Raw genomic sequence first — 13,543 nt, 5'->3', positions numbered from 1 at the left:
GTTTTCATGACATAATTCGGAATCGATTTAACTTCTTAGCGCCCTTACGTGACGTGTGTAAAGGACTCGTACTCGCTGCACTCGCCCGTAACTCAGGATGTGCAACGTCCCGGCTCTTAAGTCTCATTACCATACCCCCTTCGTTTGCCGCTCGGCTTCTGCATACCTATTACATACACTTATTACACTGCCGGTTTGCTCGACCGGTTACCGTCATCTGAATATTTATTTAGCCGATTACTTTTTTCATCGGCTCCATGGAAATTCGATCGCCGTCGCGCTGGCTGATTCGTAAAATTATAGACAGCAAATAAAGGAGGAATGAGAAATTTCTGTCTTCTCAAAGGCGGTGCTATTATTATGCATGCTTGTAACATTATATATCATATATATTTAAGATAAAATAATATTTAATTATGTTATTTAGTCAAAATAAAAATAATTATTCCCCCGTGTAAATAATTAGGTAGCAAGAATGTTAATGCTCGTTAGTAATAAGCTATCTTACGAACTGATTATTATTACAAAAACATACGTAAAACATAATAATGATAAAGGCTCTCTGGATTAAAATCAAATATAATAGAAAAGGGCATTTAGAGCCAAGCGCGGTACGTGGTGCGCAAACTGTTTATTCTTAGTGATAAATTAATACAAATATAGATTTAACTTATCTCTGATGTTTATTTTTAATTTTTGTTTACCATTTTATACTCTAATGTTTTTAGCAAAGCAATCTGTGTCTTTTGTGATCTTATTTTTCAAAAAGATATTCGACATTACGAAAGAAAAGAATTCACTTTTCAACAATCAATTTAAATTTATGAAATGTTACGTGACCGGAGCCAGCTAAAAAAGCTTTCCTATAAAAAATGTGAATAATATGTATCATTGATATATGTGTGTTTGAAAGTGTTTTACATATCAAATATAATAGAAAAGGGCATTTAGAGCCAAGCGCGGTACGTGGTGCGCAAACTGTTTATTCTTAGTGATAAATTAATACCAATATAGATTTAACTTATCTCTAATGTTTATTTTTAATTTTTGTTTACCATTTTATACTCTAATGTTTTCCCAGTTTCTTATCATATTTTTATTTTTTGATCTTTATTATTGTCACGTCATATGTTATTTATTCTTCTCTTCACCTTATTGTTCATGATCGATGTCATTACTCATTTCAATAGCTAGTGAGTCGGTCTCCTACATTTACACAATAGTTTTAATTACATCTATTTCATATTTTTGCACAACATGTGGAACGCCGTTTATAGTTGTAAGTTGCACCATTGTTTTCTAGTTTGTAATTCTGCGCGATTCTCTCACATCTGTTTCTTTCTTTCTTATTCAACTCACAGGTACATTACGTATAGATATGAGTTTTTACAAGTCGGACTCTGATTTTCGGCATAACAACAGAATTAGTTACTACCTTCACAACGACATGAAAGAATTACCAACGTTCATGAAGATGTGAGAGACCTCCGGTTCTCTATTTTTAATTTTTAATTAACTCAATGTATGACTTAATAAATATCAAAAAATAAAAATATGATAAGAAACTGGGAAAACATTAGAGTATAAAATGGTAAACAAAAATTAAAAATAAACATTAGAGATAAGTTAAATCTATATTGGTATTAATTTATCACTAAGAATAAACAGTTTGCGCACCACGTACCGCGCTTGGCTCTAAATGCCCTTTTCTATTATATTTGATATGTAAAACACTTTCAAACACACATATATCAATGATACATATTATTCACATTTTTTATAGGAAAGCTTTTTTAGCTGGCTCCGGTCACGTAACATTTCATAAATTTAAATTGATTGTTGAAAAGTGAATTCTTTTCTTTCGTAATGTCGAATATCTTTTTGAAAAATAAGATCACAAAAGACACAGATTGCTTTGCTAAAAGTAAAAATTTTTGCTCTCTTTCCTTGCAGATTCTTTAAAGTGATGGACGATTTCATGGCAACATGCGGTGAAGGTGAGTTTGCATTACATCAAAAATATTATATTCGCCGACTTTTTATTATCAACTATATACAAGTCTCTATCTTTATAACAAAATTTCTTGGCTCGGCGACTGAAGTAACTTTCTTATAAAATCTTGAACAAGTATATAATGTTTTATACATTAATCGAGAATAATTGTATCGTTGAGATGTCTGATGAAAGTTACAAGACTCATATCTGATCGGCGCCAACTAAAATGCATCAGGTTTAACAACACACTCCGAAATAATTGTTAAAAAATTTTGTATTAATAATCTTCGAAAGAAAAAAGAATATGAAACACGGATACCCGTGTTTTTGGCGAGGAATAATTGATAGGAATCGTCGTAGGTATTTCGTATCCTCGCTTGTGAACGAAACTGCTGATCGCGACTGTACGAGCGTATCCTTTCCTAATTTACTCCCTCGATTACGGTTCGATCGTGTTGTACGTTGCGAGAACGAATGTAGAATAGCCGGTGGTTGTTTTACTCGCGCAGTTGTACGATATTCGCCCGGCTTCTGTGCTTCGGATGAGAAGAACAATTCGACAAGGACGACGACAACAGCGACGATCCCAACGAATCCGATCAGAATTCGAGGACGCCCACGCATGAAATACACATACCGGGGCGTTGTTAATTATCTGCTGCCGTTTATCAACCAGTAGAGAAGAAAGTTCCCTTGAGCGTTTCTTTTTCTCCTCCTATTCTCGTTTCTCTTCCTTCACATCCGCGTTATCGCTTTTTTCCTTTTCTTCTCTTCCTTGCGTCTCTGTTCTTCCATTTTTTCTCATGCCAAACGACCAGTCATATCTATATATATGAGGTTGCATTGGAATTCATTGTACAATTTAAAAATCGAGGTTTGATTTTCTTAGCTATGTCCATGTGTGTACTTTATATCTTAAATCTACGTATCTAAGATTTAAAATCGTTTTATAATAGCTTTCAGATAATATGCTTGAAATTAAAAATTTATTTTAGTAGAATATTCTTTTAGGTTCTAGGTACAAGATCTAAAACTTTTGAAATTTTTACAATTTTCAAAACTCCTTGGGAACTTTGTAAAATGTGAAACGGACGTAATTGTCCTAGATTCTCGCCGAAGAAATCGCATGAGCGCGTTCCGTTATGTTATCGCGGTTTACAGAGCTATCAGATTTGTACGTGGGAAACTCACGAATCGACTAACTTGAGCTGGGAGGTGGAGCGGTCCGTCGAAGAACGAGTCGAGACGCATTCCAAGGCAAAAGAAGCCGCTTCGTTGCCCATTCGTTGCCCACCACTTAGCATTTATCAATACTGTATATCCAATGTCCAATGCCGAGACGCCGGTTGATCACGTAGAAATGACTCTTATATCTCTTCGATAATTTGTTAAATTTTTGATGCATATAAAAATTAAAATTGCGTGTTAGACTTACGTGTTTCAATGTTTCTTATTTTTTTTTTAATTTTTTCTAAGAGATTTAATTTATACCGAGTTATAATATATATCACAAGAATTATTTCGATATAGATATCTAATTATTTCTGAAATCTGAAATTTATAAATCGTTGGACTTCGAAAATATCAGTTATATTTTTGTTGCATGAGCCCGGATTAATATTTACTTTCGTTAAGTCGCAGAACTCTTCGTTTCGCGACACGCTCCGTATACGATGCGCAGTGCGGCCGAACTTGGAGCGCTCGATTGATTTAAGACGGCAGTAATCGGCGGCCCGAAAAGACTTGCAGTAACATGCCGGCGATATTTTCATGTTTATGTACGCCGGACGTTAACGTCGTTCCCTGGTTTCAGCAGCTCTTACATATATCTCCGACGGGCTTTTAGTTCGCTCTCGCGCTACTAGGATCTCTTTCCCGTGTTCTCGGCACGAGGCGACCAGGATCTCGCATCCACCAGGGGCTATTTGAGCCGACGTATCTTACTCACATGTATATCATATTGCCACATTTACCGCATGGCTTCGGGTAGTCGTACTTCACGACTACTCCAGTAACCCGAAAACCAATCTTCGTATCGTACTGAAAGTGACACGTTCAATTCCGGGTACATTGTCTTGTCTTTTATTTTTTCGTTGGCGATATCTTGAGGGCACGGACGAAAACAATATTTGCATGCAACCGCCCACCCTCAGCATACACGAACTTGAGCTTGATAATCGACTCTTTTTCCCTCGTTTTGCGCTATTTTAAACGTGATGGATTAAAGATCATGGTAGTGAACTTCTACCTTAGCGAAACATACCGTTTTTTACGCCGTTGTTCTGAATTTGGAAAACCAATCACATTTTTCTTATATGTAAAAGGAACTTTCATTGAAATATAATAAGATAACATATAACTGAAATCTTTCTCATGAATGATCATATTTAAATTTTATCTTTTCTTCAAAATATTTTTAAATAGGAAACACTACTCGTAAATCTATAATTTTTAACAGAACACGAAACAAATTTATATAACGACAAATTTAATAAACGAAATTTCTTCGACTTCTCGATATTTAAAGATCTCGTAAATTTTCGATATTAAAAAATAAACAATAAACAATTTTATGACTTAATTGTACGGACTTCCGCTATTTGCTCCTCAAGCCCACTTATTAATTTTTATTTAATTTTCCATATTAATTATTTCTGTCGTAAATTTGTAGGCGAGCATTTTATCTTTATATTATATTATAATGTAGATCTGGAAAGAATGTATCTTTGCAAATGATCGTAAAAGTATAAAGCAGATATACCGAATTAATCGCGGGCTTATACCTAATTAATGATATTGCTGAGTCTACAAGTCTGATTTTCGACCGGTAAACATTATTATCATCGTCGTGCTTCGGCTCCCGTTGAGCAACGTTTGATTTCAACTGTTAAGCGGCAGGGTGCCCTGAGAGACTTTCGCAATATCTCTCTCCGGTCGTTGTAATTTCATACTAATGTACGACATGTACATACGTATACATGAGTAAAGTGCGAATTCGTGAGTTTCACGTTTTCAAATGCCGAAGATTTCCGATAAATAAAATTCTGCATGGAGAATTTCTTTATCTTTATTTTATTTAATATCAGTACATGTGTTTTAGGGTAAAATACAATTTTACGGTAGAAATATTTATTTGTATTAAAAAAAAAAGATTTATTATATAAATTAAAGATCGATATTGTATGTTATGTGATTTACCTAAATATGAAATTCGTAATTCTTTGTTATGAAAATATAGAGGGGATAACATTGGAAGAAATGATATGTATTAATGTATATCAAAAAGTTGTATGTCTTCGACAATTTGTAGCTGAAGATCGGTTTATTTGTTGATATAAAGGTTACTTCACCACGGGGGTGCCGGCTCTAGATTCACATTAGATGCCGACGTGTTCTGAGATTCTTGTCCGCTAAAAGATGTAAATTTCTGGCGTATGCAAACCTGAGATGACCTCGTGATAGATACGGACGTGGAACGAATTTATTTTATTATGTATACACATATACATATAAATACATATATTAGAATATCGAATTATATGCGATTTATGTATTATCTCTAGATTATTTGGATTGTGATTGTATTGTAATACGTGCAGTATTATTTTCCAATTCACTAAAGTGTAATGAACGTCGGAATATATGCCAAAATAATAATAATAAAAAAGTGCAGAATCAAAGAAAAACTTTCATCACATACTACAATTATATATGTATATATATATATATATATAAACTAGAGAAATTCTTTAAATTATTTAGTAGTAATTAAATAAAGAAATGATAAAATGTTTTTTTTTCAGAGAGATCACTATTTTGCCCGTAAAATATGTAAATTTACAGAAATATCTTTTTATAACCTTTTCTATTTTAAATTTTAATGAGTTCTTCAATTTATGTTCTATTTATGTTAAACACAATGATTTCTATTACATTCTCACATTGTTATTTTCTTATATATGATAATTCGAGATCTCTTTACGAAGGAGCAGCATTTACGCTCGAGTAACACGTTTCTCATTCGCATACTTTTATCTCGATACTTTTTTCTGGGATGCTACATGCTGTTAGATCGAAGATAGCTCCGGTCAACAGTTTTATTAGACTGTTCATCATGATTTTTTTCACGGAAAATCTTATCACGTCGCCATTTCGAGTCTCCATATATTTGCGTTATTGTCCTTCACGAATAGTACAGTACCGCGTCCCAGAAAGAGAGGGACATAACTCGCGCTGTGTATCGTTGTAAGAGATACACCGATGTATTCTTCGTTCGGTCAAGCGGCTCGCAGAGGTCAAACGGCGTATCGCATGACCCGCGATGGGCCACTTAATTCACACTGAAAGCCGTAAGGAGGTACGAAGTGCCTCTAAAGTACTTGATACTTATCCTTCGCTTGTTCGCGCTTCGTTGAAAGCAAGAAGACCGAAGCCGAAGTTAAGGGAGAAGGGCGGTGGTAGAGGAAATACAAGAAGAAGAAGAGATAGGCGGCGGTAGATGCGTTCGTTCGATCGTTATGCTGGTCAACTACTCTTATTAAAATTGCGGCTCTTGCGAAAATGCCGCCGCGATCGATCGGCTGGCTGTAGCCACGGAGTCACGAATCGTCGTGAATTCGTCGCAGTTTTTGCCGGTAATTTGCGATAATATTATAATCAGCCCCTTGCTGGGCTCGGAGAGCTGACTTCACGCGTGCTGACCCCACGCCCTAGGCCGAATTGATGACCCGTGGAATCGTATGTCGGTGCGTCCTTATTGCACGCCTTTTTCGTAAGCGAATATCTCTTCGATTTCTGCGCGTCCTTCTCGCCGCCGTTCGATGCCTCGAAAGTACTTTTGAGATACCGATCGCGTGTCCCGCCGACCGGACTCTCATCTGCGTCGCCGCATAATTACTTTATCGAGATTATGTGTTATACTCCATTACTTATGAAATATATTTTAAAAAGAAAATGCGCACGCGAAACGTCTGCAATGTTCAGATACTTAAAGTTATAACTGCGAGTTTTTTCTTTTTCTTATATTAAAACGTAATTAAGACGTCATTTGTAATAATGCTATTGCTTAAAAGATGATATCGCTGCTTATGCCATCAGATTTAAAATTACAAAACTGGTATAATTTTTTTGTTACAGGTGAACTTATAGGAGTCCATTGCACACACGGTGTGAATCGTACCGGTTATCTAATTTGTAGGTAAGTATTATTTAATTTCATATCTCGTGTGCTTTTAATCAATTAAAAATTATTAACTAATATTGTTACTGCTACTTGAAATATTCAAATATATCTTAATATTTTTGAATATTCGAATCTTGAGTATTTGCCATACACTTGCTTAATTTATATCTGAATATCTGGAAACTCATTCGGAATTCAAATTAGAATCTCGTGCTAACATTATATCGAGGTAATTTATAATATTTGTGATATTTATATATTTGTTATGTATCAGTATCGGATATCGGAATATTCGCATTCGGAATTCAAATTAGAATCTCGTGCTAACATTATATCGAGGTAATTTATAATATTTGTGATATTTATATATTTGTTATGTGATCAGTATCGGATAACGGAATATTCTCAGAAAAGCCGTTGTGTTGAAACGTGTTTGGTACCATTTTTTATAGATATCTCATTCAACAGCTAGGCTGGGTAATTCAAGATTCTTTAAAAGGTATGTTATTTGAAAAATTCATGTTATACATTATGTTATCCAAATCACGTTATATTATATTAAATTTACTTGCCATATAATTTTATTATTATCGGATTTTATGGTTGAGGTAATTATAATTTTAATCGATTTTTTGATTATAAGTAATTATTTGAAAAAATTACATTACTTTATATGATGTTACATTTATTTGCCATATTGTTTTATTATTATTGGATTTCATGGATAAGAGGTATAATTATAATTTTAATCACCTGTTTAATTATACAAATAATTATTATTAACCGTCAAAAACTATCAATGAAAAATTTATGGATCAAGCAAATATTGTTTTACGTACATACATATATTCGTCTGTGAAAGAAAATAATATGTACAATGTACATAGTAGGCCATGATTTTACATACATAAACTGGTCTTTCTTTTGCAAGTTATGCAAATAATCATAATTAATTTGTCTTCTGCATTATTTAAATCAGGTTTTTATAACTTGCGAAAACTTATTCTTTTCTATAATAATTTTTTTTGTTTATCACTACAAGTCTCTCATTCAGAAATATGATAATTAGAGATACGTTGAACATTAAGATAGGTTAGTTGACGATGACAATCAATAAGTTTATATTTTGCATAAAAATATGCATCGTTCTATTGATAAGCTTATTGCCCAAACGAAAACTCTCTCTGTCTGTATTTAGCTTTTGGGGACGCACGCGGATATCCCATCGAACGCGACATTTATCTCACCGCATTGAAAGAGCTTCAATGCGGTAAAAGGATCGATACGAGCAAAGTCGTTTTGAGGTCGAAGAGTCCTACCGCAGTTCCAACCAAGAGGAATTCACGCTTGTCATTTAAAAACCTGGCAGGTCGATCGATGGGACCGTCGGGATACGCGATGTCTCGTCGAAGTTTCGCGAACGGCGGTCCGTTTTCACCTCAGAGATTCGCGGGCCCCCCGCCGGGATTTGGACCGATGCCTCCTCCGCTTGGTATGCCCCCTATTCCGCCACCCATGGGCCCACCGCTTTACGGGCCTAGGCCGTTCAGGTACGGACCGCCGCCGATGCGTCCGGCGATGCCGCCGACCCCGCCCGGACCGGGTTTCCCGCATCCTGGTTTTCCGCCGCGTATGCCAGGTCTGCCGAGAATGGCGGGTCCACCGCGATTGCCGGTCGGTCCAGCTGCACGATTACCGCCGCCGAAGATGCCGCCGCCAAAGATGCCGCCGCCGCCACCGCCACCTCTGCCTTCCAGAACGGCTAAGCAGCTCCATGGGCAGAAAAAAAAGCACCAAATTAGAAACGGTATCATGGAGCGCGCAATAAATATTCGCTTAAGGCGAAATGGACCGGCCAGCAGAATCATGCCTAAAGTACATAAAGAGCAGGACTTCACCGTGGATACGTTTGAGGAAAATTTACTTACGACTTCGATTACCACGCAATCACGACGGCAAACGAAGGGACGATTTAATCAAACCAAGTGACCATGTATTCGTTAGGAATACGATGATACTTAAACGTACGATTTTCCGTGTAACATTAATGCTCAGATTGACAAATCTGCAAAGAACTTTGTGACGAGCGGCAAAGATGCTGCTTTTTGTGACAAGTATGATATGGTCGTCGTATGATTCAATTTGCGCGACGAATTGATTATTGTTTAATTTGGACAAAGTTCGAACAGATCCGAATTGTGTGTGAACTGTAACGTGCTACATCTACTCGATATCACTAACACGTATACTTCTTGCTAAGATTTTTTATTTTACTTTGTATTTTATATGAGTCATTGATGAGTGAACACACTTTGTCGGAAATCTTATGACTAGTAGTACTACTTTATTTTATGATTTACGTACATATATACACATATATACTTATGACGCGCGCGCGCGCGTTCATGTATATGGATGCATATATGTATATGTATGTTGTGTGCAAACTTTTTGTAAAATCAACGTTCCCAAAAAAAGTATGTTCGTAGATCAGTGTTTTATAAAAAGCTGTTCTATAAAGATAATAAATATTAGTATGTGCATATGTGCATGCATATACTATTTATAAACGATGTTATTAATCCTTTAACATATGAATTTACACGCATATCGAGACACATTTAATAAAAAAAGCAACATGCGCGTAAATTTTATATGTTAAGTTATTAATAACCGTGTTTACATTTAATTTTTATTTTATTAGCTGATTAAATTACATACTTTCAATTATTTTAAAATTGATTAGGATTATTTGTTAGAGAGAGACATTCAGCATCATGAGATTGCAACAGAAGTTCGCTGGGAATATTTGTTATCTTGTTTATATGCAATCTTTATTCTCAATGGGAAAGTGAAATATTACGTATAGAAAGAATTTATGTTTCACTGCTTACGACTCACTTTAAAGTTACTATACTATAAATGGTATAATATATCTATAAATTAAGTATCATTTTATGTCTTTAATTTTTTATGAGATCCGACATTATTAAGAATATTCAGTTTAAATATTTGATATTTTTGGTTTATTTTATGCAAATTGCAAATCCGCACACATCATTATTTAAGTCAATTAGTGAATTGTCAAAAAATCAAAAGATATGGAAACAGAATGGACACAGTAGAACAGACAGTAACTCTATGTACAATTTTAAATAAAATGTGTGCATTTAGATATAAGAGATATGCACTATAATGATTAAATTTACGAAAGTTTCTTTATATCCTTGTATTTGAAAAAAAAATCTAGATTTATTTACATACATATATTAACCTGAAATATAATTTTAAAATTAATGTTTAGAGCAAGATTCACTTATTGAATTTGCAGCATTTTGGCAAAAAGGAACGAAAAGAAAAAATTCTCTAATACGCTAATTCACTGAGCAAACCTGCTTGCGAAATTTTGTTACGTATAATTTGATAAAATTATCACAAATTGATGGAAAAATAATTTGCTAATAATTAAAATCCGGAACAGACTGTTTATAAATAAATACTCGTGCACGTTTATATATGTACGCATGCAAATTTCGATCTATAACGAGTTCTTTTCAGCCTTGATTCTTATAAAAACTATTTTTTTTTATATGCGGAACATCGAAGAGAATGCCACACTATTTGCATTCTTAATACAAAAAACAGGTATGACCGCTAACAATTTTTCATATATATACGCATGTATGAGAGAAGATTTCGGATTATAAAATATTATATTTACTCATAAAATATTTTTACTAATTTTGATTTAATTTATTATAAAATTTTCAATTTTTATAATAAATTGATTATTAATTTATAATTTTTTATATATAAAAATATTTTTATTTATAAAAATATATATTTATAACAATAAATTTAAATATATTAAGCAATTCATAAGAACATAAATAATATAATTCAAGTTTTTATATACTGATAAAGAAAGATTTTAATCTTTTGAATCTTTCATTATTTCTTATACACACTATAAATAATATCATCGGCATGATATGAATGGAGTTGTAATATATTATGCTGATCTGTAAAATACAAATACATTGAAATTAAAATAAAGTCCAAAATGACTTTAAGAAATAATAATTGTGCGCAATTTTTTTTAGTTGTCTTTTAAACAAATATTCAATAAAAAAATTGTTTTTGAAAAAAATTTATTAAAAAAAAAAGATAATAAAAATACAAAATCTAAATTTTATAATCTAAGCAATTTTAACAATAATATATATATATATATATATATATATTATTATTATTACGAATAATTTAAACATATATTAATAATATTTCAAATATTTTATATACATTATATTTCATTGCATTTTACATTATATTAAAATAATGTAAAATGGATCATTACTGTGGAGATAAAAAAACGAACATCTAATTTTAATAATAAATAAGTTATGAGCAATATTCATTCTCAACGGTTGCTCCACCGTTGTTCGATACCTCCTCCTCCTCTCTTATCTTTTGCTGCTCCTTTATGGTGCTCACAAAACTCGCGAAAACGCAGTTAATTATGATTACGCGCGCACGATCGTAATTATAAACAGAACATGTCGATCATGTTGAACGTTATACCACCCTCCTGATATTAATTGAACGCGATGCGCACTTTATTGCGACAAGAGAACAAGAGGAGAATTAGGATTTTCATTCGAAAATCGTAAAAATTCACACCTTGCAATACAACTTCTGATAATAAATAATATATGCTGGCAGTATAAAATAAATGAAAAGATATATAAAATTAAAGATAAATATTTGTAGATAATAATATTCGTAATTTTATAAGTTTATCGACTTTGGTTTGTACGACAGATTTTGATAGTTAATAAAACTTGCGAAATACGTTTTGATAAATTACAATGATAAATTACAAAACCGAATTTATATATAATACGCGATTGACAAAAATAATATATAATAATGATTGTACTTATCAGTTACGGGCGTCGTAATGCTGCTCGATTGGAATTCATTCATTCCGATGTATAGCTGCGATATTTCGGCAATAATTGAAAAATTAGATATTGACAATTTGAGCTTGATACTTTGCGATATGATTGCGACTCGAATCAATGATTAATTAAGATACGTTTCAAAAAATATACAAAATAGAAATTTAATATTATTTTACACACACAATATTATATATTATTAGCTTCGGTTCGTATTTTAGTATTATATAAATCGTGCAAAATATCTATTGAATCTCTATTGAGCGTTAAATATTTCATAATATTGATAAAATATCACGAGTTATACGATGTTTAGTATTCAAGGCTAAGGTATGTAAACACAGCGCGTTGTGTTTACATTCCGCGCGGTGGCCTTGTCATTCGCGCGACGAGACTCGAGTAGGGAAGCCACGGCGCGTCGCGCTCCGTGTGTGTCGTCGTATTAAATCTTGAAAAGTAATCATTTCCTATTACACAATTAACGAATATCAAACCGGGCGATTAATTAATTGTTGCGATTAATGACTCCTAAATGTGTCGAGATAACGGTTATTCATCAAAGCAGGTATTTCACGCGATTTATATTCAGGTATGAAACGAAACGTAGTACTACACGAATCGCGGATGGAGTGATCGAAGTAACAAAAAGTCGTGATATGTCGAGCGTTAGTAATATATTCCGCGATATTTACTCGTGTGAAATATATTGCGCGTGTAATATTGAATTACAATTATGTATTTTTTGATATTTCGTCGCGCGTTTTAATTAATGTTTGACTGTGTATGCTGTATCATATACAGTATCAGGGTCACATTATTGCTGTCACTCTCAAATTTTTCATAGACGAAATGTTGCAAATATATAATAGATCGAATTTGATCGAGTGTCGAAACGCATTTACATCGTTATAATTGATTAAAACATGTATTGCTCACTTATGTTATAATATGAACATATATTATTGATCATTATGAGGTTATGCTTCCGTAGCGAGGCGTGAATTTGGCTGCAGGATATTCAATTATAAATGATAATTTTCACTCCATTCTCTCGTCGCAATTCGCAATGTAAAGTGTGCGCCCTGTTCGAATAACGTTGAAAGTGTCGTGCAATGTTCGCGCAATTGAGATATTTTATTGATAATCACGATCATGCGCGTGTAATTAATAGTATTTTCGCGAGTGATTATTTTGTGAATGCTATGAAGGATAAGAGAGGAGGAGGAGGCCTGGATGGCATCGGGCAACGGCGGAGCAACCATTGAGTGAGTAACTTATTTATTATTAAAATTAATTGCTTGCTTTTATCTTCGCGGTAATAATCCATTTTGCGTTATTCTGTAATACAACGCACAAAAAATATTTTAGATTTTACAACATTCAAAAAAAATATTTTTAGAATTA

At 33.4% G+C, this 13,543-nt stretch overlaps 2 protein-coding genes across 3 annotated transcripts in view; both read left to right on the top strand.

Moving 5' to 3' along the window:
- LOC115240558 (RNA/RNP complex-1-interacting phosphatase-like) overlaps positions 1–10,375 on the top strand; it is a 53,734-nt gene extending 43,359 nt beyond the window's left edge. For both annotated transcript variants that reach the window (XM_029815783.1, XM_029815782.1), the window contains exons 7-10: positions 1,954–1,997; positions 7,133–7,193; positions 7,631–7,677; positions 8,377–10,375. In XM_029815783.1, the coding sequence (XP_029671643.1) occupies positions 1,954–1,997; positions 7,133–7,193; positions 7,631–7,677; positions 8,377–9,167 (943 nt within the window). In that variant the 3' untranslated portion in view covers positions 9,168–10,375. The remainder of the gene's footprint in view (positions 1–1,953; positions 1,998–7,132; positions 7,194–7,630; positions 7,678–8,376) is intronic.
- A 2,072-nt stretch (positions 10,376–12,447) lies between these two features.
- Positions 12,448–13,543, top strand: part of LOC115240560 (fibroblast growth factor 18-like) — a 139,444-nt gene continuing 138,348 nt past the window's right edge. The window contains exon 1 of the mRNA XM_029815788.1: positions 12,448–13,404. The gene's annotated coding sequence lies outside the window, so the exon portion shown is untranslated. The remainder of the gene's footprint in view (positions 13,405–13,543) is intronic.

This window comes from Formica exsecta, unplaced genomic scaffold, assembly GCF_003651465.1.
Source record: "Formica exsecta isolate Colony F162 unplaced genomic scaffold, ASM365146v1 scaffold442, whole genome shotgun sequence".
Classification (NCBI taxonomy): Eukaryota; Metazoa; Arthropoda; class Insecta; order Hymenoptera; family Formicidae; genus Formica; species Formica exsecta.
Note: the sequence above shows the minus strand (reverse complement) of the source record. Positions and strands in the feature narration are given on the sequence as shown.